This window comes from Oculina patagonica, chromosome 8, assembly GCF_052425735.1.
Source record: "Oculina patagonica isolate OP01 chromosome 8, crgOcupat, whole genome shotgun sequence".
NCBI lineage: Eukaryota > Metazoa > Cnidaria > Anthozoa > Scleractinia > Oculinidae > Oculina > Oculina patagonica.
In genome coordinates this window covers 14,633,773-14,656,079 of record NC_135765.1, presented here as the reverse complement: position 1 = coordinate 14,656,079, position 22,307 = coordinate 14,633,773, and the positions used below count along the sequence as shown (strand labels likewise).

Genomic DNA, 22,307 nt, shown 5'->3' with positions numbered 1-22,307 from the left:
CCAACAGGAGCGCTGGTAAAATTAGATAAGAATTCATCGCCTGTTACTTATCACATAAGCTGTACTGAAGTTGTCATTGTTTTACTGGGAAATAGACTAATCGGTTATGGGTAGCAGCCTTTTTTACAATTCCACCTTTCCTTTAAATGAATGGAGGTATTAACCAATATATGAGCAATGGTGACAAAATATTTCAACAAAGAGGAATGTCCCAACAATACGACTTGCTTGTGATTGTTCAGAATCAATCGTGCATGTACCGACGACCTGTTGCCTCTTTGTAGGATTTCGAGTGGTAAATTCGAGACTTTGAGAAACGAAAAACGCACTCCTTTCTTTCTTTCCTTTCTTATTTTCTCTTTCTTTCTTTTGCGAGCCTGAGACTTTCTTAGCATTGAAAATGATTTCTAGAAGGCGACCTAGAAAAATTCAAAACGACAAGGCCCCTGAAATGTGGTTATAATTCTGCGAGACTCGCTTTTTTAGAAAGGTTATTCACAACCCGTGTTTGTTGAAAATGGTGGTTTTAGGACCTGGAGAGGTTAGGATCGGCATTTTTCAGTTATTGGTTGTGGCGCTAATTCCTCCGATGCATAATCGGCACAGGACACGGCTACGATTGAGAACAAAGCAAAATTGCTTTGGATGCCTGAGGGTAATGTAACAAGATTTGTAATTTTAAAACGTAATTGCAACAAGTATCCATCAACACGCAACAGAACAAAACTTCCAACTTATCTTTTAAAAAGAAAAACTCGCAACGAAACTTTAAGTGAGGAATGTGTTCTTAGAGCAGTTGAAAAGTGCTCATGTTAATTGAAACAATAGCACAGAGTTGTGATTAACACGTTGTGTTAACAACATTTGGAATAACAAACTTTATGGAATAAAAAGCTTAAATAAAATCCATTTTATTAATGCCAGTTTTTCGTATCTAAAACCTTTATTCCTTTTTATTGATGTCTTTTCAGAGCGAAGGGTATCTCGCACGCATGGTTTCAAACATAACACCAGCTTGCTTGATCGCAGGTTATGATCGATGTTAAGTGCGCTGAGAAAGCTGTCGCAAACTCTTAAATAAATCCGTATAAAAGTCGCAAAAGTGTATTCTTTATAGGAATATGGTAAATTGGGCTAGAAGACCAACATATGCCTTCCACTCTCTACGCGTTAAGGTTATAAGGTCGAAGAATTTTTTTACATTTGGCAAATTCAGCCACTCTTAATTGCTGAAATCAAGATTGGATGGAGACATAATATCGATTTCCTGCCCTTAGAGCAGCCATTAAAGCCTGTGTATTAAATAACAACAGCCTCTTCATGCCCTGCATTATGGAGGTACTCATAATGTCGTGGATGTAACGAGAAAAATGGTTAGAGTGAATTAAATTTTCTTATTCATAGTCAAACAGAAATATATTATCGCCCATAAATTTATCCAAAAATTCAATACTTAGGTTTTTTGGACATTTATTTGTAAAACCCAACACCAAAATAACTCAGGAACACAACAATATGACAATTTTAGAAAGAACGGTATGTCACATGTGAAAACAATGATTGTTTACTTCCAATATAAGGTCGAGAAAATATTGATAATTGATTCAGGCAATGTGACCCACATCTTTGTTATTAGTTAACTCTAAAAATAAAGTTTTGAGCGCAAAGGAGAGTAAAACTAGTGTTGAAAGAGAAACTATTCAAATTACTGAAATATACCAAATAATGATTTGAATTCAACCCTATTCCTTAACGGGTAAAGGCAACACATCAAGCAAAAATAATGTAAAGTAAAATTCAATAAAACAATACTGACATCAGGAACAATGACTGTGATATCCTATACAACTATGAGCTATAACATATCATTTTACATTTTTACTTAACAAAATGTGGCGACGGAACTCGAGGTGTTACAAAACGGGCTAATGTTACTCCTATGATTAATTTGATAATGCAATGAAAAGGCTATACTTAAATTCATACTTAAATGTGTTTTGTATTCCACATATTTCTGAAACTAACGAGGAAAAAATGAATGAAATTTTCTTAATTCGGTGCGAAACAAGGAAAAAATATTTCTGCCTTTCAAAGGAGACTGTTCTTGTGGTACCAATCAAAAGATAATAGATCGATAGTACTGCAGAGGCTGTGGAAGCCGTCAATAAAATCAACATGAGTGTACTCGCCTGTTAAACGTTTCTTACTGTGGCACTATTATCTCACTAGAAAGTACAGTTTTTCCAATGTAGATTTTCTATATGACAGTGATATCGTGAAAGACATCACTTCTTTTAATTTCTTTTAATTCACATTCCACTTATGAGAATGACTCTTCAATTTGTTTTTGCCTTGAAGCGCCTCTTTGTAAAGTCGTTTTAAATTGTCGTGGGCCTTTTTGCATTTTTGTTATAGCTCCCGTAATACAACCACGTGTGGGATTTTTAAAATAAAAAGAGAAAGACTTTGCTTTAGCTCCTAAATTGTTTACTTGGTCTTGTTTACATTGTTTGGATTGCCTATTTTAGGTATAATCAATTCTACGCATGTCAGTCTTTAACACAATTATTCCTAAATATTTTGTATTTTTTTCTTACTTTATACTGACTGTTATATTATTTGTTTGAGGACTTTACAAGTTTGTGCTTAAGAACATGACATTTTAAATACAACATGACACAGCAAACACTAAACAATCATAAATGTCTGTCAATTCATGTACGTTGCAAAATATAAACAAATGAATACTCCTTAGCACCGAAGAGGATTTTTTAGGTGTTCGTAACGTTTTGATTTTATCTCTAAAGCCATCTTACGGGTAGAATTATTAAAGAAACTGAAGAAACTATGTGGAATTTGTCTAGCTTAGTTTGAACTGGTTCGCAGCTGCACTTGTAATTATGTTCAGAATGAGTTAAGTTTCCAACGCAGAAACAAAAAAAGATCGTGGTAAAACAACAACCCATTGAAAAAATGAAAACACAATCTTAACAAATAAAATAAAATAAAATAGAATTGAATAAAAGCCCCTACCTTACCAGATGCAAAAACAAACATATTTACCAAAAGGAGCACTGGTAAAATTAGACATGGATCCATCGCCTATTACCTAACACATAAGTTGTAAACTTGTTATGGTTTTGCGGAAAATCAATAAATCGGTTATCGGTAGCAGCAGTTTTTACAGCGCCACCTTTTCTTTGAATGAATGAAGGTGTTTACTGACATATGAGCAATGGTGAAAAATTATCTTACTGAAGAGGCATGTCCTAACGATACGACTTGCTTGTCAATTGTCAGTATGACTTGTTTCGCAGATTTGCATGTACCAGCGACCTGTTGCCTTTTTGTTGAAAATGTTTGTTCCAGGAACTAAATAATTTGGGTTCGGTTTTTTTTTTTCAGTTATTGGTTGTTACGCTATTTTTCTGCTGAGTTCATCATACGAGATGTACACCTCATTTCAGTGAAAACCCCGTGCAGAAATCTGACTTGATTCATAAAAAGGTGGCCTAGGGGCTGTTTAAGAAATGTATGGGGTTGAGAACTTTTTTTATTTAAGGACGTGGAGGATTATTTAGCTTTCTTTCAATGAAATATTGCCCTGTTTGATGCAGTAATTTTAATTTTACATTCATGTTTTTTTCCTACCATCCGATAATTTATTTCGAAAAGTAAATAGTTCTCACTCTACAGTTATTTTCACGACCCTTCATTGATGGCAATCAAATACGTTTTCATTGTTTATGCATGTAACCTGCCGTTCTTTCAGAAATTTTCAGGTTATTGTGTTGCTGTGTTATCTCGGTGTTAGATTTTACATGTAAATGTACAACAAAACCCTCTAAGTACTGGATTTTTGCAAATTAATGGAAAATAATATGTTTTGGTTTGACTACGAATTGAAAACAATCATCACCCTAAACATTATAATGTCTTTACAACCTCGAGATTATGGGCACCTTCATATATAATGCCGGGTATAGGCTATCGGTATTTAATACAAAGGACTTTAGGGCTGCCGTGGTGGCAGAAAATCGATATTCATGCCGTCTAAATCCTTGTGTTGATTTCAACAATTATTGGTTATCGAAGTTTCAAATTAAATTTTGCCCTGCGACTTAACCTCTTTTACGCATAGAGAGCGGATTGCATGTATTGGTCGCCCAGCCCACTTATCATTTTTTTTTGTTTCAGGCGATATAAGCTTATATATATATATTTATATTTTTAAGGTTAAGGATTTTATATACGAGAACTAACATAAATAAAATCGATTTTTATTTAGTCTATTTTTAAATTTTGTCAAAACCCCGTGTCAATAACAATTCTGACTCACGTATCCTTAAGCACGATCAGTTATAAATTGCTCAAAGAACACAACTCGCAATAAAAGTTTCGTTGCAGATTTACATTTTTACATGTAACGAATAAGTATAAGGATTTGTTTTATTGCCTTCTGATGGAAATTTGTCGCAAATTACATTTTTGTATTTCAAATCTTATACTTTTACCTTCGGGCATCCTGAGATATTCTTTTCTCTGTTCCCGGTCATAGCCGCGTTCGCAATTGTGCTTCTCCTGGCCTATCAACAACTTCGCTAGAATACCTTGTTAATGTGATTTTACCCCAATATGTGCAAGGGGGGTTTACTAATACAAGGTGTAAATCTCGCATGAAGTACTCAACGGAAAAAATAGCGCAACATCCCACGAATAACTGAAAACTCTCGAACCCATGCGCTTCTACAGATCCTAAAAACACTATTTTCTTAATTAAAAAAGGCAACAGGTCACTGGTACATGCACAATTGATTCTAAACAATGACAAGCAAGTCGTATTGTTGGTACATGCCTCTTTGTTGAGATATTTTGTCACCATTTCTCATATATCAGTAAACACCTCCATTCATTTTAAGAAAACGGTGGCGTTGGGAAAACATCTGCTACCCATAACCGATTAGGCTATTTCCCGTTAAAACAATAACAAGTTTACAGCTTATGTGGTACGTAACAGACGATGAATCCCTGTCAAGTTATGCAACTGCTCATTTTGGCGGGAATGTTAAGTTTCGCATCCGGTGAAGGTAGGGATTTTAATTGATTTTTATTGTAATTTAGTTTTAATTTCTTTTCAGTAAGTGGTTGTTTTACCTCGTGTGTTTTTAGTAGATGGTTCTGTGTTGAAAATATTTATACTCATTCTAAACATAATTATATGTACAGCTACCAAAGAATTCAAACTAAGAGGAACAAATTACACAGTTTATTTCATTTTTGTTTTGTAATCGACCCGTCAGATAGCTTTAACGATAAAATTAAGACGTTTTGAACGCCCATGTTATCTATTTTGGTTCTAACGAGTATTCATATAATGACATTTTATTTTGCAACGTCCATAAATTGACAGACATTTATGACTGTTTAGTCTTTGCTGTATTTTGTTGTATTTAAAATGTCAGATTTCTAAACATAAACTTGTAAAACCCCGAAACAAATAATCTAGCAATTTTGATTCTGTGAAATGTTAAACATTTCTATATATACCTTATTATAGGAAATTAACGCGTCATGAAATTAACGCGAATTTCAAACATTCGCGTTAATTTAAGTCGCGTTAATTTTTGTTAACGTTAATTTCCGCACCGTTAATTAAGTGGAGCGTTAATTTCCATGACGTTAATTTCCATTATTTTGGCACCAATTTCTCGTTACAGTCCAGTCGTTCTTGACTCCAAGGAAAAAGCATTATTAATATCTGCCACTATAATTGATATTGCGAAGAACGCTCAAAGTGGGAAAAGTACCACGAACATTGTTTTCGTTTAAGATTATATGCCTACAAGTGTTGAAATAAACTTGTTGCTTTTGTGTACGTCGCGTTAATTTCCTTCATTTTGAAATCTTCCCCCCTCTTTCGCGTTAATTTCCTCTATTGGGAAGTAATTTTTCCTTCAATTCGCGTTAATTTAAGTCGCGTTAATTTCAAATACCTTAATTAACACAAGCGTAAATTTCCTATAATAAGGTAGTTTGCTTACAGTTAAAGGTATAACGCCAAAAAATGCAACATCCTTATAATTAAAGACAAATCTTTAAAGACAATTAAAAGGAAATAGCTAATTGAAATAAAGTAAACAAGACACTGTAAATCAGAAATTTGATTAATAAACCAAAGTTTATCTCTTCTTTTTCTTTGTTTGAACAATTTCCACGCAGGTTGTATCACAGAAGCTTTTACTTAAATAAAATTATAGCACAAAATAATTTTAAACCACTTTCTAAGTAGGATAGATTACAACCAAATCAGTGGAATTCACGCTTATAGCCAAAAAGAAATTGAAGCGTTATTCTTTTAAGTCGACTGAATTAAAAAGGGTATTAAAGAATGAAACCATGTTGACAAGGAAAAAAAACATAGTGAAGAAATTATTCAACATGACACGAGCGTGGGACAAAGAAAAAATCTGAGTCCCCGACGGGAATCGAACCCATGGCCTCACAGATACCGGTTGGGCGCTCTAACCAACTGAGCTACGAGAGACTCGTTGTGAGCTGGGCCATTTACTAGGTTGATATATGACACGCGTCCTGCATACTGCTAGGATCAGCAATGTCGAAATCATCAAATGTGTAGTAGATAATAAAGATGGTAAATTTCAAGCTCGGTGATAAATAGTGAAGAAAAAAAAAACATAGTCAAACACACGGGATAAAAAGGGGGGTTTTATATTTACAAAAATTAAATCGGCGGAAGAGAGGAAAGGCCATTTCGGTTCGGTCCGACCGGATTATTTGGGGCCACCTCTGGGGGTGGTCCACTTTGACCGGTTTTTACCGGTCGGACCGAAATTTACTGCTCCATTTTGACAAACTGTTTAGCTGCCTACTTGAGTTTAGTAGCTTTTCACAGAACCAGTGCATAGGGGTAATAAGTGTAAAATAGAAAAGACTCTCGAGTTCGGTTGGTCCTGTTTAATCGAAAATGTCGTTCAATTTTATAACTGTCGGTCCATGTTGGACAGACTGTGAAAACTGAACGCACAGGTAGGTTTTAGTGAGATAATTCTGCCACAATAAGAAGAGTTTAACAGGTAGGTAAATTCCTGCTGAGTTTATTGAGTGCTTCCACAACCCCTGCAAGGAGCGCTTTCGAACAAATAAGTTTTTACAGTGATTAAACGTGACAATCGACAGAAACAAAATTAAAAAACTGGATAGACCAAATACATACAAAAGTTTCCTCAGGTACGCATCCTCCATTGTTCTTAAGTGAAAAGGTGGTGTTCAGAAAACCGCTTCAAATCATTATCATCCCATTCTCTCAGCTTAGGTGTTTAGTGATAGTCGTTTAATCCTTGTCCAATTTTGTTAGTGTTCATTTTGGTGAGAATGTTGGTTTTGGCATTTGGAAAAAAAATGAGTTGCGTTTTTCAATCATACGTGTTTATTTTTTTTTTCCGAAATCTGTAGGGCGGCCCAATGTGTTACATTCTAGCGATTATTTCGTACCTTTCCTTTGCCTAAGACACCATCATGGACTTGTGGTTTCTTGATTGGATATCTAAGACAATTAAACGCCACGCTTGTGGCCATATTTCCGCCAGAACGGTGTTTGTGGAACTTCTTAGGGCCTGTTTATATGGAGGAGAGTTGGCCCAGGTAGGAGGGTTACCCTCTCTCCCAAATCATTTTTTGCCGAGCTTTATATGAAAAAGTTGTCCCTGTTGGCCAGGCCAAAACTTGGCCCTCACGGTTCAAAAGTCTGGCTAGAGTTGTTTTAAAACATTTATTATGGCTGCCTTTACTAAAATCAGGAACGCTGTAACATCGACCAAGACCATTTTTTGGACAAATTTACCGCCGACTTCGATTTCATTTTATCGGCAATTTTGTTTTGGCCGATTATAGCGTTTGCACATGCTCCGTATGTGTCAACTTGTCCTTGGTAGGCGAGGCAAAAATAACTAAACTGTAATAACAAAACTTTTGCTCGCTCCTCAGGCTCACCCTACCTTCAAAGCGAGTGACCCTCCACCCAAGGCTACGCTGCATCCCGAGTCAGCTTTTCAATTTCGCATGTAAACAGCTCGCAACTCTTTATAAAGAAACGTGTGAAAAGCTCTCTCGCTCGAGGTGGCTCGGTGTGGAGGGTAACCCTCTTACCAGGGTCAACTCTCCTCCATATAAACAGGCCCTTAATCAAGCTTCAACAAACAGGCGGGACGCGAGCAGTCCCCAACCCCGTCCGAGGAAGAAAAAAAAATAGAACGAGAGAAGACCACAATTTACAGCAAAATATCAAATGAAACGATAAAACTTTCAGAACAGTTCTCAGTACTGGGGAACAGGGGACAGTGGTCTTAGGATCTCTGTAAATGTTTTTCTCCGCTGTGTGCTTTGAACTTGTCCCTGACCCTGAGCCAGCAAAAAGTAGATCATAACAGCAAAAAGGCAACGAAGTAGAAAGCTAACGAATTTTAAAAAGAAAATCAACCAATTCCGATAAAAAAAATCTTAACAAGGAGATTGGGAAGGTCAACTTGGAGATACTGGTAGTACTGGTGATGTAGTCACTGACGAATTCGGTTAAGCTTTAAGCGGCGAAGGAAAACATCAAGTTTTGAGATTTTGTGTTGACGCTGAGATGGCTGTTGACGCGGTTTTATTAAGATGGATCTATTCACAGCTCCATCGGAATGTTGCAGAAAAGAAATTCAGCTTAAGGGCTGTGGCTAATTTACTCAAGATGTTTGCCTTGGTCTTCCACGTTTTTTCCTTTCTTGTATAAGCAAAGATTCTTAACCCTCGGACGTACAATCAAACTCAAACCCCCACCGTCGTACAAGACAAAGCGAAATTATTTTGCACTGTATAGAAAGCCCTTAGGTTACTCTACAAGATGACATATTTTTTTATTATTATTTTTTTTGACATCATTAGAGCTGCCATCTTGGATCCACAATATTGGATTTCAACATTTTCTTAGAAAGTCAGAAAATAACGTAAATTGATCCAAAATCATGCCAAAATGCTTATGGAATGTAAAAATAAAGAAATCGTACAATTCTGTTAAAAAAAAAAACTAGAAAAAATACAGAAAAATGTTAAAAATGACGGTTTTTGGCCATACCTGCCTGTAATAATGACGTTACCATGGCAAACGTCATGGACACGTGGTTGACATATCAACATTTCTGCAAGGGATGAATGAACATCTACGGAAAGTTTTAGCATTGTAGAGTAGTTGTATATGATCAAAACAAAATCCAAAATTACAATTTTCATTCAATGAGCTTTCAGAAAATATATACTTTATTGGGGTTAGCATTGATAGTTTGCACTTAATTTCACTTGGAGCGCAAACGCCAATTTTCCTTCCGTGACACCTTAAGAGTGAACACCAAATTTACTTTCGCATTTTGCCCATTAAAACTTTGGTATTTTGTCCATTAACGTACCCAGAACATCACTTGAGAAGTCATCTTGCCGTCTATTTTCTTCCGTCGACATGTTTCGTCCATCTAAGATGTGAGCAAGTGTTTTCTATTCAGTGTTACCACGAAAACGTGAGTAAAAGAGTTAACTTGGGTAAAAAAGGCCCGTGCCTTCTATCCCTGTGACTTGAGTTGGGCACAATCTTGAATCTCGGGATCTTACTCTATGACCAAATGTACAGCGGAAAAATCGAATTCAATCAATCATAGTCCTCTTGCTACAAACGCGGCATTAACAAATTTGCTTACCAACTGCCAAACTGAATTGTGAATTGAGACCTAAACCAGAATGTCTTATATGTTAATTCAACATTTAAATTAATTAATAATTTCTTTTTATCATTATTTATTTATTAGCCTTGCATGCCTTTTTATTGTTTTTAGCAACTACGTTGTAAATTCTTTTTACTTACATTCTTACATATTTTTACTTCATTAATATTCCTCACACATTTTTACCTCCTTGTAGTTATATATAACTATGCAAATTTTATTTCTTACACTTAGCTTGATAATGACCGAAGATCGGTCGAAACGTCGCTTACTTTTACCGTTAATTTTTATTACGAAATGTTTTATTGTCATTGTCTCATCTTTTTTTTTCTAGAAATCAGTTACAAATGCTTTGAGAATGCTGTGGGTATTTCCAATCCAAGTGTTATCCCTGACAATCACATAACAGCCTCGTCTCAGCGTGGTGTTCTTTATCAACCCGCTTACGGTCGACTCGACAGTACCAGTGGCGGCGGCTGGTGTGCGAAAAAACCTTGTAGAAATGACGACTGGCTTCAGGTTGATCTTGGGAATATATTTGAGGTTTGCGGCGTCGGTTCCCAGGGATACAGAAATGGTGATGAATGGCTTACAGGTTTTAAGATTTCTTACTCATTATATGGAAGCCGATGGGAGCGTTATAAGGATGGAAACAACGAGGAATTTGTGAGTTTTAAGTTTAATTAATTAAGCAAAATTATATATGAAAGATGGTGACGAGAAAGTGAACAAGAATGATGAGGATAATTGTTTTGACTAAGTGATGATTTTTAGTCTAAAAGCATTGCAAGTGGTGAATTTTTTTAAATGCAATGTTTAAAGAGGGTCCTGAAGGGGTAAAATGGGAACTGGCATTTGCTTATTTTTACTGGGATTTGCATATGTTTTTACTGGGAAAATGGGATTTGGGTCACTGGGACTGGAATTTACAAACAAAAAAATGGGAATGGGAAGCACTTCAGAACATGAAAAAACATATACTGAGTAATATGTCACACTCAATAATATTCCTTAAGGCATAGTTACAATGTTGAAAACTCTGAAACAAAACCAATACCTGCACGTTAAGTGTTGCTCAATTTTTGTGTCAGTGATTTAGTTACTCACCAAAGCAGCTATGACTTAGCATACTCAAACTTTGGTAATACAATATGTCGAACGCATACTCGTAACCAGGGGTCTTTGTTCCCTGTGACCAGCGGTCAGGAAACAAGCGACCCTGCAAAGTTCTGAATGGAAGTCCAAAAATATCGGACTTCCGGTTGAATTACATGTGCTTAGCTTTCAAAAGCATGAATCGACGAACTTCTTGGTGTTTTACATCCAGCCATTTTTATTGCTTTCATAACCAATCAAAATCGATCCTGCAACAGAACTTTCGGGAGTCGCTTGTTTCGTCAAGCTTACGAAGACTTGAGGTAAGAGATTGGGCGGAACATGTGACGGCAAAATAAACAAATAATTCCTCTGCTAATTATAACCTTGTAACACACATGGAAAATTGTAATTAGAGATTCCTCTGAATTACTCACCAAATAAAACTGGAGAAAACACTTATTCGGATGTGTGGAGTTGAGAATGTCAGAAAACGAAGGGGATTTACTAAATCTTTTCAGCGTGGATATTTTTTATATTGACTTGGTTGACCGAAGAAATCCACACACGACGCCATTCGTTAACCGGACTCATGAACAAATGGAAATGTTCAAAATAAGTGATAGTAAGTCGTTGTCAGTCATGGTAATTGAACGAGTAGTTGCATTTGAGAAGGCTCCGTGAATCGGTAAATATTGATTTATTTCTAATTCTCTTTTAGGCAAACGAACAAATGAACAAATGAAAAGTAATGTACTCGACAGCATTGATAACTAGCAGAAATAAAAACAACACAAATTACTGCACGTATAGTGCAATCGAGCCCAGATTTCCATTCACCCCATTCACTGGGATTTACCAAAAATGTCACCGCTGGGACTGGGATTTGAGCAAAAAATAGGACCCTCTTTAAAATCAAAGGACCAATACAGAGCTTTGCTCCTCTAAAATGTTCTTAATTTAAACTTGAAAATGAGTTTTTCGCTTTCGGCATACCAATCTTTACGAAAAATGATTTCTTATTTTTTTTTTTTATTTTTAAGAAATGCTTTAAGAAGAATTAAATCCAAAGAGTAAGACAGAAGTACAGTGGAACCCCGATATAACGATATGCCAAGGGGGCAGTAAAATTATATCGTTATATCGAGGAATCGTTATATCGGGGTTCCGTACCATACATTTTACTATTTCCGGGACATAACATATTCATCGTTATATCGGGAATATCGTTATATCGAAGATCGTTATCTCGGGGTTCCACTGTACTGCAAATTTTGTTCTTCTTGAACGCCTTTTTTAAACCTTGCTAACGATTGCATTTTTTCGCTTTTAGCAATACCAATCTTTACTCATTATTTCTATTTTCGCTCATTTTTAAGGAATTTCTCAGGTCTGGTAGGAGCATAAATAAACAATGGCTGCCAGTGCCATTGGTTGCAAGATACATTCGGTTCCATCCAACTAAGCAACATAATTGGAATTGCCTTAGCGTGGAGGTCTATGGCACCAAGAGTGAGTTGTTCCTTTCTGTTTATTCTGTTGAGTTTTGTGGATTAGTCTCAGTTTTACTTTTTACAGATAACGGTCAAATTTCGTCGTTTGTGGCCTAATAATAACGTTCTTATCACTTGAAGAGGAAACATCGGCGTTCTGTTAGATTATTGATATTGTTTTATAACACCACGCCAGGTACCAATGTGACTCTTACCGTCTGAGTTTAAACATTTTTATTTCTTTTATGTCGAAATCAATAAAATTAGTCAAAAAATGATAATAAGAAAACAAAGATATTATGTTTGCATACAAATTGTTCACACAACTATCTACATATGTTGTTTTCAATAATATTAAATATATCGTTTTCACTGTCACGCAACAAAAATACCAATAAAGAAACCATTCAGTGAATGAAGTCAAGAAAAGTGCGTTATCCCAAATTTAATATTTTTGTCAAAACGTTTATGCACAAATAAACAGAACCCAGTATGGAGTTGCAATATTGTTGTATCTTGTATCGAAGAATAATACGCACGTTATTATGTTGATGTAATGATCGCGAGTTTTGCGCGATGTTACTTTTATTGAACACACCTAATAGGATAAAACTGCTATTTACAGAAAACTGAGCGCTAAGATTTCGTTTAAACTACTGCAATTATCTCATTATTACACCTTATAACGACTCTCTAAAATCGTCGGAACAGAAACCTCCATACAATTTGATCATCAAAATATTAATCTCGGGCAAACTTCGAGGCTGGTAACGCTCCAGCACTTCCACATTTCGCCCAAAAGTACCATAACCTTCACAAAGAAAGTTCAATGCATCAGTTTTGTTAGCTCCGAATCACATTCGGCTATTTTCAACGATGAAAAAGTTTGAGCAAATAAAAATTATTATAAACTCACCATATGCGTCAAAATGTAGGAAGGTCGCCAAATTTCCTTTTCTTTACTATCCGTTCAAAATTATTAAAACAACCGGAACGTTAAATTGAACATCTTACACAAACTTTGTGCTACTTTACGTTTTTGGAGCTGCCTTGATTTGGATAAAATAATGTTTGGTAAGAATTTGAAGAATTTACACATGGATAAGGGGGCGGGGGGGTGGGGGGGGGGGGTGTGCATTTTACGTCAAGGTAGTCAAAAACAACAAAACAAGAACTTTCCAAGTTTTACCGTCTTTATATAATATTCTGGAGGTTACGGAGATGGGGGGGGGGGGAGTGGAATTCGCCCCCCTCCAGTCTGAAAAGATCCAAAAAAAGCCCGGTCTGAATAGGGTAAAGAGAATGCATGGTAAGTTGCTTCTTCCTTTGGTCTTTATAAGTCAGAACTGGCCGGCAGGACTGGTGGTTTTGAATTTTGAGTTTTTTTGCAAATCCACGACAACAGTTCTGATTATTGGAAAGAGTCCTCAGAAACGGAGAAATATTAAAAAAAATCATAAAATCATAAAATACAATTTCTCTTTTGCTTTAATTTACTGCTACTTTGATTGTGTTTAAGTTTTTATTTCTTTATTTAAAACCCTTTTTTCCGCGGTTGTTTTGTTTTAAACGTAGCCTATATATTCACCATATTGTAAATCAATTGTATACCTAACATGACAGAATTACTTTCGCAGCAATCCCTGACAAATGCATCAACAATCCTGTTGGTGTTTCCAATCCAACTACCATCCTTGATAATCAGATTTCAGCCTCTTCTCAATATGACGAAGACCATCAAGCCGCCTACGGTCGACTTCAAGACAAACGAGGTGATGCATGGTGCGCGGAAGAACATGACAGAAACGACGACTGGCTTCAGGTTGATCTTGGAAAAACAATTGAAGTGTGCGCTGCCGCTACCCAGGGAGACATGCACGACGAACATTGGGTTACAACCTTTAAAGTTTCGTATTCATCTAATGGACACAGTTGGAAAACCTATACGGAATATGGCAAAGAAGTTGTGAGTGCTAATTCTCATTTTTGTAAATAACGTATAATCTCAAGTAGAATATTAACAGTTTGTGAAATTTTGATGGCGACAAGAAAAACCAAAGGAAGTGTTCGATCTCACGTAAAACAAAAATATGTTCTAAGATGATAAAATGCTGCTGATGATGATGATGGTGATGATGATGATGATGATGATGATGACGACGACGACGATGATGATGACAATGATGACGATAACGGTACTTGCTACGCAATATATAAATCCCAATGCGTTTACAACTAAAAACATAATAAAAAGATAAAAATCTATTCTAAATTATAATTTATTAAAAAAGCGCCACAGGATAACCTAATTAGAACTGATAAAGTTTATACAAATAGCATTAAAACAGAGTACCGAAAATGTGTTCCTAACAAAACGGTTTAAGCTGTGCTGTTAAAATGTCATTTGTTGTTAAGATTTGTTACTTCAATTTGTACATGAAAAGATCGCCATCATTTCTGTATTTTACTTTAAAGGAATTTCAGAGGAAAGGTGATGCCGAAACAGTTGACCATCATGGATTCCCATCACCAGTGTTTGCGAGATTTATTCGATTTCATCCAACTGGGCAGCATGGTTGGAATTGCCTAAAGGTGGAGGTGTACGGTACCGAGAGTGAGTTGCATTTTCCTTGTTTTTCCTTTTTTCTTTTTTTTTGTCAGTTTCAGCTCTTTATTGAACAAATAGAAAAATGTTGACCGTAGTTTGTTCTGTTTTTTTTTTTTTCATATTCTTTTTTTTTTTTGGGTTCTTTTTTTTTCACCTACACTGTATCCTACAAGCGTTCATTTATAATGCAAAGTTTTTGTGCCCAAATCGTTATGACGTCACTGAAAGGGACCTATTTTTTAACTGTTTCTTCTGGTAGGCGATGGATGTGTGTCTTTGACCGATGATGATGCATCGATTGATGACGACGTAACTATCGATACGATGAAATGGTTTGAAACGCCTTCGTTTGTAACGTTCGCGTCAGGTACTTGTTTTTTACATTTCTCTCCACGCTATACGCTAGGTGGAAAGACTTTTAAATGGCTGTTTCCTGGAGTAATTCGAGCAATCACTACCGAGTTATTATAATTTTTATTATTATTATAATTATCATTATCATCATTATTATTATTAATATGACTATCATTATAAATAGTTTTAGTAAATAGCTTGTTGGTAACAGTTTTCTTTTGTTTTTGATTGTTACTCGCGTACGCCGGATCACATCAAACGCACAATTTAACCATTATGTTTTCTTTGCATTTTAAATCGCTCATTCCAATTTTTAACGCTATTTTTTTTATAACGTATTTTTCATTTTACAGTCAACGCGCTTCACGCATGAACGCACAAACACACTTAAAATATTTCATTCGCCAATTTAATTTTCAATTAATGAAATGAATCTTCTAACCTTCATTTAAACACTTTTACTTCAAATTGAAAATATTTTTAAACCTGTGCTAAAATTGAAAATAAGACTTCTGACGTTACTACAGATGATATATATATATCTTTTAAAATTTTCTTTGGCTTTGTACAGTTTTTCTGCGCTGGAACAAATGAGTGAGTGTTACCGCCGATTGCGGGATATTATAAAGTGAGACGGACTTACAGCTGGAACTTTGAGTTTCCCGAGATAATTTCTTTTTTAAGGTATTGTGCACTTGAATTGACAAATTAAATGGTGTGCCATCCTCTTCTTCTACAACGCACTTTTTAGTTTCTCTTCTTGGATAGCGCTTACTTGAATTCCCAATCGAACGGACTAAAAATTTTGAGGCAACAATTCTCCTACTTCGGAAAGGATGTCGTGTCTAATTTCTTTCAGCGTTTTGCTTAGATAAGATTGTGTTCGTTTAACAAACGTAAGAGCGTTGCTGTTGGTCTCGATCTTTATCTCTACAATAATTTCCGCCATTTTCAGTAGTTCAGCGCGAAATCTTCAACTGAATGATTTGATTATTTGAGGCGTGATCCTTTTCTTTCAATCTGGTGGTGAAGGCATGTCAATCAAATTTAATAATAGTATGTTCAAGTGAAGATTGCAACCTAACGTCGCCGAGCGTTCATGCGTGAAGCGCGTTGACTGTAAGGACTGTATTGTAAATAGTTTTGCGCCAAAGATATCTGTCCTGATTTAAGAAAACAAGGCCCCAGGAACTCCTGGGGCCGCCTCCTTGCCCTCCCCTCCCTTCCCCCTGTGGATTTCAGAGACCCAAGGGCACTGCTGGGAAGCCTTCCCATGCCCGGTCACAGCTGTGCTCTCAGAGGTCTCAAGGCTTCTAAGCCGCCCCCCAAAAACCAAAAGCCAGGGGCGTCGTGATCACATTTCAATGCAAAGTCTTTGCGAAAACAAGCCTAAAACCTGACTTTAGCCACCCCCCCCCCCCAGCCGGATTTCAATTCAACACTGACCCAGGGCCCCAACACGGATCCCAACTAGTTTACTTTTTAGATTTTGGGTGACCAGCAACTGTATTTTTTATTATTTTTGTTTAAGCATTTCTTTTATCAGTCAAATAAACTTTTTTTGTTGTGTAGTACTAAATAGATAGATAATAATATAAGTAATAATATAGTAATAATATTTTTAAAATTCTTTTTAGTGAATCATTCATTGAACATAGGTTATTTTAATGAGTATTGAGTGAAGTTTATAGTATTTTATTTTTTTAAAAAGAAATTATTATTATAATAATAATAATTAATATAATAATTATTATTATTATAATTATTATTATTATTACAATTTCTTAGCGTGCGCTGGAGAGGAGGCTCTGGGAATGGAAAATGGACGGATTACAGACCAACAAATCACCGCATCTTCACAAGAGTCTAAAATGTCAGGTCCGGCTAATGCCAGGCTCAACCTTGTCACAAAAAAATTGGCGGACGGTGTGGTGAGAATTGGCGCTTGGGAACCGCGTATTGATGATCCGAGTCCATATCTGCAAATAGACTTTGGTCGAAATGTCGAAATTAAAAAGATTGCCACACAAGGCAGGGAGGATCACGACTACTGGGTCAAGAAATACAAACTTTCTTACGCCGAAGAAAACAAACCTTATAAGATTTATCAAGAGCATAGCAAAGAAAAGGTAAAAAGAACATATTTTATAGTCACCAATCTACAACTTAAGAATTTTAGTATTTTAAGGCTTTATTAGGAAGTTCTATAGCAGTTTTAATTTAACAAACGCACTCCACTGATCTTTCGTTAATGCTAGAAAATATGTTTTTCGAAACCAGCGCCGACTACAGTAAGAAATATTACAAGTATGATTTTTTTTCAAGGTGTTTTTAAACACTTTTAAAAACCCATGGCCCGAAGTTCTCCCTTGTGTTGTCGTTTTACGTTTTAACAATGATTCCTGGTTTTTGACATGATGACGTCACACTGGGTCATACTATGTTTATAATTACTAGAGACTCTGTGTGTATATCCTTCAGTTTTAATTGGTTTTATCTAGCATGAATAGGTTTTAGAGTTGAGGACATTCATTTGAAGCCCATGAGAACTATAAAACTTATAAGAAGTGATTAGGCGTGTTCTTTTCGAAATCGCGAGTGTGATTTGATCTTCGACTATTTTCTTTTTAAATAATAGAGTATTAATGTCGAGGAAATATCGGCTGATAGTTGCCCCGCGGAAATTCGATGTTCTTAAAACAAATATATTCTCTAAAGGCGAAGCTTCGAAGGCTTATAGGCTAGTTTAAAGAACATCAAAATTCCAAGGGGCAACTATCCATCCGGGCATTTTTCTCGGAAGGGCACTACTTTTTGTAAATCCCAAAAATTAAAAAAAAAAAAAAAAAAAAAAAAAAATTTTTTTTTCTTAAAAAAAAAGGAGGTTTTTTCGGGGGGGACAGGGTAAAGTGCCCTCCGGCGGACGATCACTATCGCGCACGAAAATTTAAACAAACAAACGGAGAAAATTTAGTGGTGAACTATAAGGGCTGATCGGTGCCCTTCTCGGATGAACACGTTCGCGTCACGTGATCAATTTAAAACAATCAGAATCGGAGAAAATTTAGTGGTGAACTATAACCGCTGATAGAACACAATTCAACCCTCGTTGCTTTAAAAGGGAAAAAAACTATTCGTGACTTTAACTTTAAAGTACCTAATTATTTGTAGTTTTTGGACTACAACCCATAAGCTGGCTTCCCATTTAACCCGAAACGTGTTTAGAACATACATGTTTCATTTTCAAAGCAACCACCCTGGAGCTTTAAAAATGTAGTTTTTTATCCCTAGGGTGGTTTTTTGAAAATAAAAATTATCTAGGGAGCCAATCTTCATTTTTCCCAGTACATCATAATGATCAAATAAGACGGAATTTTACTTTTTTTACTGGTCACTTAGCCACAAAGGTCACCATAGTAAGTATAAAAAATGTCGTTTTGTGTTCTTTCTCAAACAGGCCTGATTTTCACGAAATCTAGATTGACTCTTGGTATTATTTTTTTAAATAAGTTTAAGTTTAGTAGATTGGCTAGCTGTTAACAAAATTTTAAAAAAATATGAAAGAGCTTTTTTTAAGTAAAAAAAGAGAACCCTTAATATGAAATAGGCGCTTTTAAGTTGTTTCATAGTATCCAAGCGCAGTTATTCAAAATTAAATATCTCGTTATTGTAGCCGGCCATTTGCAGTTTTTTTTTTTGTTTAAAATACATACACCACCAGAAATCATTTACTAAAAGCAAGAGAGTTTTTGCTTTTATTTGTTTAAATATACCGACTGCCTATTGTACGAAACAAATAGAAGTTACTGAATATTTCATTCTTGATTTTCTCTAAAACGCTCTTACATATTTTTTTCTTAAATTTTGGGGGGTAATCTGCGCCTAACGGTTTAGTTAGTAAAGGGGATTGACCGTGATTGTGTAATCCGATTATCTATTGAAGTGATATCATATCACTGATGATATTATTACATTTAAGGTTACCTTGTATTACATTTACGGTTGGTCAGCTTATTACATTTAGCGTTGAATTGTATTACATTTACGGTGGGGTAAGTTATTACATTTAGGGTTGATTTTTATTACATTTGCGGTTAGTATTACATTTAGAGTTAATTTTTATTACATTTGCGGTTGGTATTACATTTAGCGTTGTTATTACATTTAGCGGTGATACAGACAGGAAGTCAATCTTCTATAGGTTAACATATCACAAGATGAAACCAAGAGTCAATCTAGATTTCGATGAAAACAAGCTTGTTTAAAGGCAAAAGAAAACGATTACCATAGCTTCGGAACGTTTGTGACCAAGGCCCCGTCCACACTGACCCGAGTAAATTTAAAAACGGAGAAATTTAAAAACGCCGCGTAAAATGTTTTCCGTCCACATTAACCCGGGTAAATTTAAAAACGATACGCTTCATTAGTAAGTAAAAGTAAAAGTAATAAAGTCTTTATTTTACGAGGGAAGCACTCAAATAACACAAAAAGTACTAACAAACCAGTGGCTCTCTAAAATTATTTATAATAAAATATAAAAATACACTATTTCACGTTCCAAGTCCAAACGCTCATTGGTGAGCCTTTTTGAAAAGCTCCGTTTTCGGTGACCGAAAACGCCGCTTCAGTGTGGACGGTTGGCCTAACCGGAGAAAAAAAGATGCGTTTTCAAACTTACCCGGGTCAGTGTGGACGGGGCCTAAATGACCAGTAAAAAAAATTAACTTAAATCAGATTTGTTCATCACGTTGTAATTTGACAAAAATCGAAATTGGCTTCCTAGATAATTACCATTTTCGAAACGAACACCCACAGGGTAAAAACAAAACTACGCCGAGCCTCCTTAAAGGGACTATATCATGGGGATTTGCAAATTTTTTGGTCTAAACTTTATAAAACAACATTGTCTTTGAATATTTAACGGAAGATATAACCTTTATTTGGGGATAGAAATCAAACTTCGACTATCAATATCGATTTTTCTCGAACGCACACGAAAACAGCTTGAAAACGTTGGCTAACTCTTTCAAATTACAATCCGTTTCCATCCGAGCCATTCGCAGCCAAACGTGCTTTCAAACAGTTTGAGTGCAAAGTAGCAATTGTAAATAAGAAATGGACCATTACATTTAGGTTTCCTACGACACAATTATAAATTTGTGCTGGTCAAAAATCTGTTAAAATCCGTGACATACTGTAGTCCAATGTTTTCATTTCGTAGAAGACGACGGATGGGCGTGATTAGTATTTTGACCTTGTCTTCAATATCCAAAAATCGCGAAACGGTTAATATTCTAATGTTGCGTTGGGCTCGGACGCTCTCGAGTACGGGCCGGCTAATAACGAAGAGTGTCTAAACGCTATTCTCCTACTTTTTGCTTGTAAACAAGCAAAAAAAGTCGATAAAAGGGAATGTTCAGAAGTACACTCACTCCCTTTCTTTTTATAGGAGTTCGATGGAAACGTAGACCAAAACGGAGTCGTCACTCATAACCTGTTACAACCAATCCTGGCTCGCCACGTATATATAGAGCCGACACGGGCGAGTGGACGTCCCGCGATGAGAGTTGAGTTTTATGGTTGCGTCCCTTCAGGTAAGCAATTATCTCAGATGTGGTCAAGTTTTAATGTTAAAGTGTCTATGAAGTAAAAAATATAATTGTTGCTTATTTTAACGGCTTTTTCAACTAAAGAAGAATGGCGTTTTCTTTTCTGAAATATCTTTTTTTCGTCTTAGAAATATTTACGTTCTTGTATTCTGCAAATTAGGAAAGTGACGACGTCATAAATTGATCCACAAAAAGATAAAGCACTGATTCAGAATAACCCTAGAAATATATATACGAGTAGTGTCCCTTAAACTTGGCACCATTAATGTGCATTATCAAAGACTCAAAATGGCACCCATTATGATGTTGCCAAGGCAACACTTTTGGCTCCAGCCCCTTCGTCATAAACTAAACATCCAGATTTCCTTCTCTTTAAAGTAGGACAAAGGGTCCTGGTGCCCATACTACCTTAATTCTCCCCATTGGCTTCTCTAGTCTTCCTAGAGATATTCCAAATTCAGTTCTTTAGCTTTTTTTGTGAAACAATTAATGACGTCATCACTTTCATAATTCCCATTATACAAAAACGCAAATATCTTTAAAGGAAAGACGATATTTCAAAAAAAACGCCATTTCCTTTAGTTTCAAAAGCCATTAAAATAAGCAGCATTTTCTTTTATAGGCTGTTCACAGTCCCCTATTTTTCCATGAAGTCGTATAGATCGATCGTTCAGCCGAAGGGCCGCCACCTTGGTTTACGAACGCGAGCGAAAACTTGAAAGAGTACAAAAATCCCACCCCCACGCTATGATTATCCCGCCCCGCCACCCACGGGGTTTTTGCAGTCTCTCCCCAGTTTTCGCTCGCGCTCGTAAACCAAGATGGCGGCCCATCGGACTGAACGATCGATCTCTACGACTTTACGGAAAAATAGGGGACTGTGAACAGTCTATTTCTTTTACTTCTTAAGCACGTTAAAGAATAATCACTCTAGTCACTTAAAAACAAATGAATGAATAAATAAATTTATTTAACTAAATTTTTACTTGTGATGAATAAACGTGCATGAACGTACTGGGTAAGGGAGCTGAATAAAACGGTATCGGTAAAGGAGTAACCTAGTAACAGGCTCCCTACTGGGTAAAAAACATTGCTGTACAGAGCGGGCTAAGACTGCAGTGGTCTGAGTAGGACAACCTAGCACATTCGCCCTCATCTTTTATTTCTTCAGTCCTTTTTTTACTCTATGCCCCACAATGGAGTCTAATTGACTAGCATCCTATTCAGTGAGATGTGTTTAATATTAACAAATGGTAAACGTCATAGCGTACACTATTGAGTTTTATAAAATAATTAAGATAGTACGCGCGCTCTCATTGGTCGATAGGTGAGTTTAGATGAGAGTATGCAAACACAGTTGTGACGTCACGCTTTCTGT

The 22,307-nt window shown here is 36.0% G+C and overlaps 1 protein-coding gene across 1 annotated transcript in view; it reads left to right on the top strand.

Annotated features, from left to right (window-relative positions):
* Positions 1–4,925: 4,925 nt before the first annotated feature.
* The window catches only part of LOC144663858 (uncharacterized), a 39,526-nt gene continuing 22,144 nt past the window's right edge, over positions 4,926–22,307 (top strand). The window contains exons 1-8 of the mRNA XM_078524931.1: positions 4,926–5,087; positions 10,105–10,436; positions 12,245–12,377; positions 13,996–14,324; positions 14,834–14,972; positions 15,226–15,333; positions 17,109–17,449; positions 20,770–20,914. Coding sequence (XP_078381057.1) covers positions 5,021–5,087; positions 10,105–10,436; positions 12,245–12,377; positions 13,996–14,324; positions 14,834–14,972; positions 15,226–15,333; positions 17,109–17,449; positions 20,770–20,914 — 1,594 coding nt within the window. The 5' untranslated portion in view covers positions 4,926–5,020. The remainder of the gene's footprint in view (positions 5,088–10,104; positions 10,437–12,244; positions 12,378–13,995; positions 14,325–14,833; positions 14,973–15,225; positions 15,334–17,108; positions 17,450–20,769; positions 20,915–22,307) is intronic.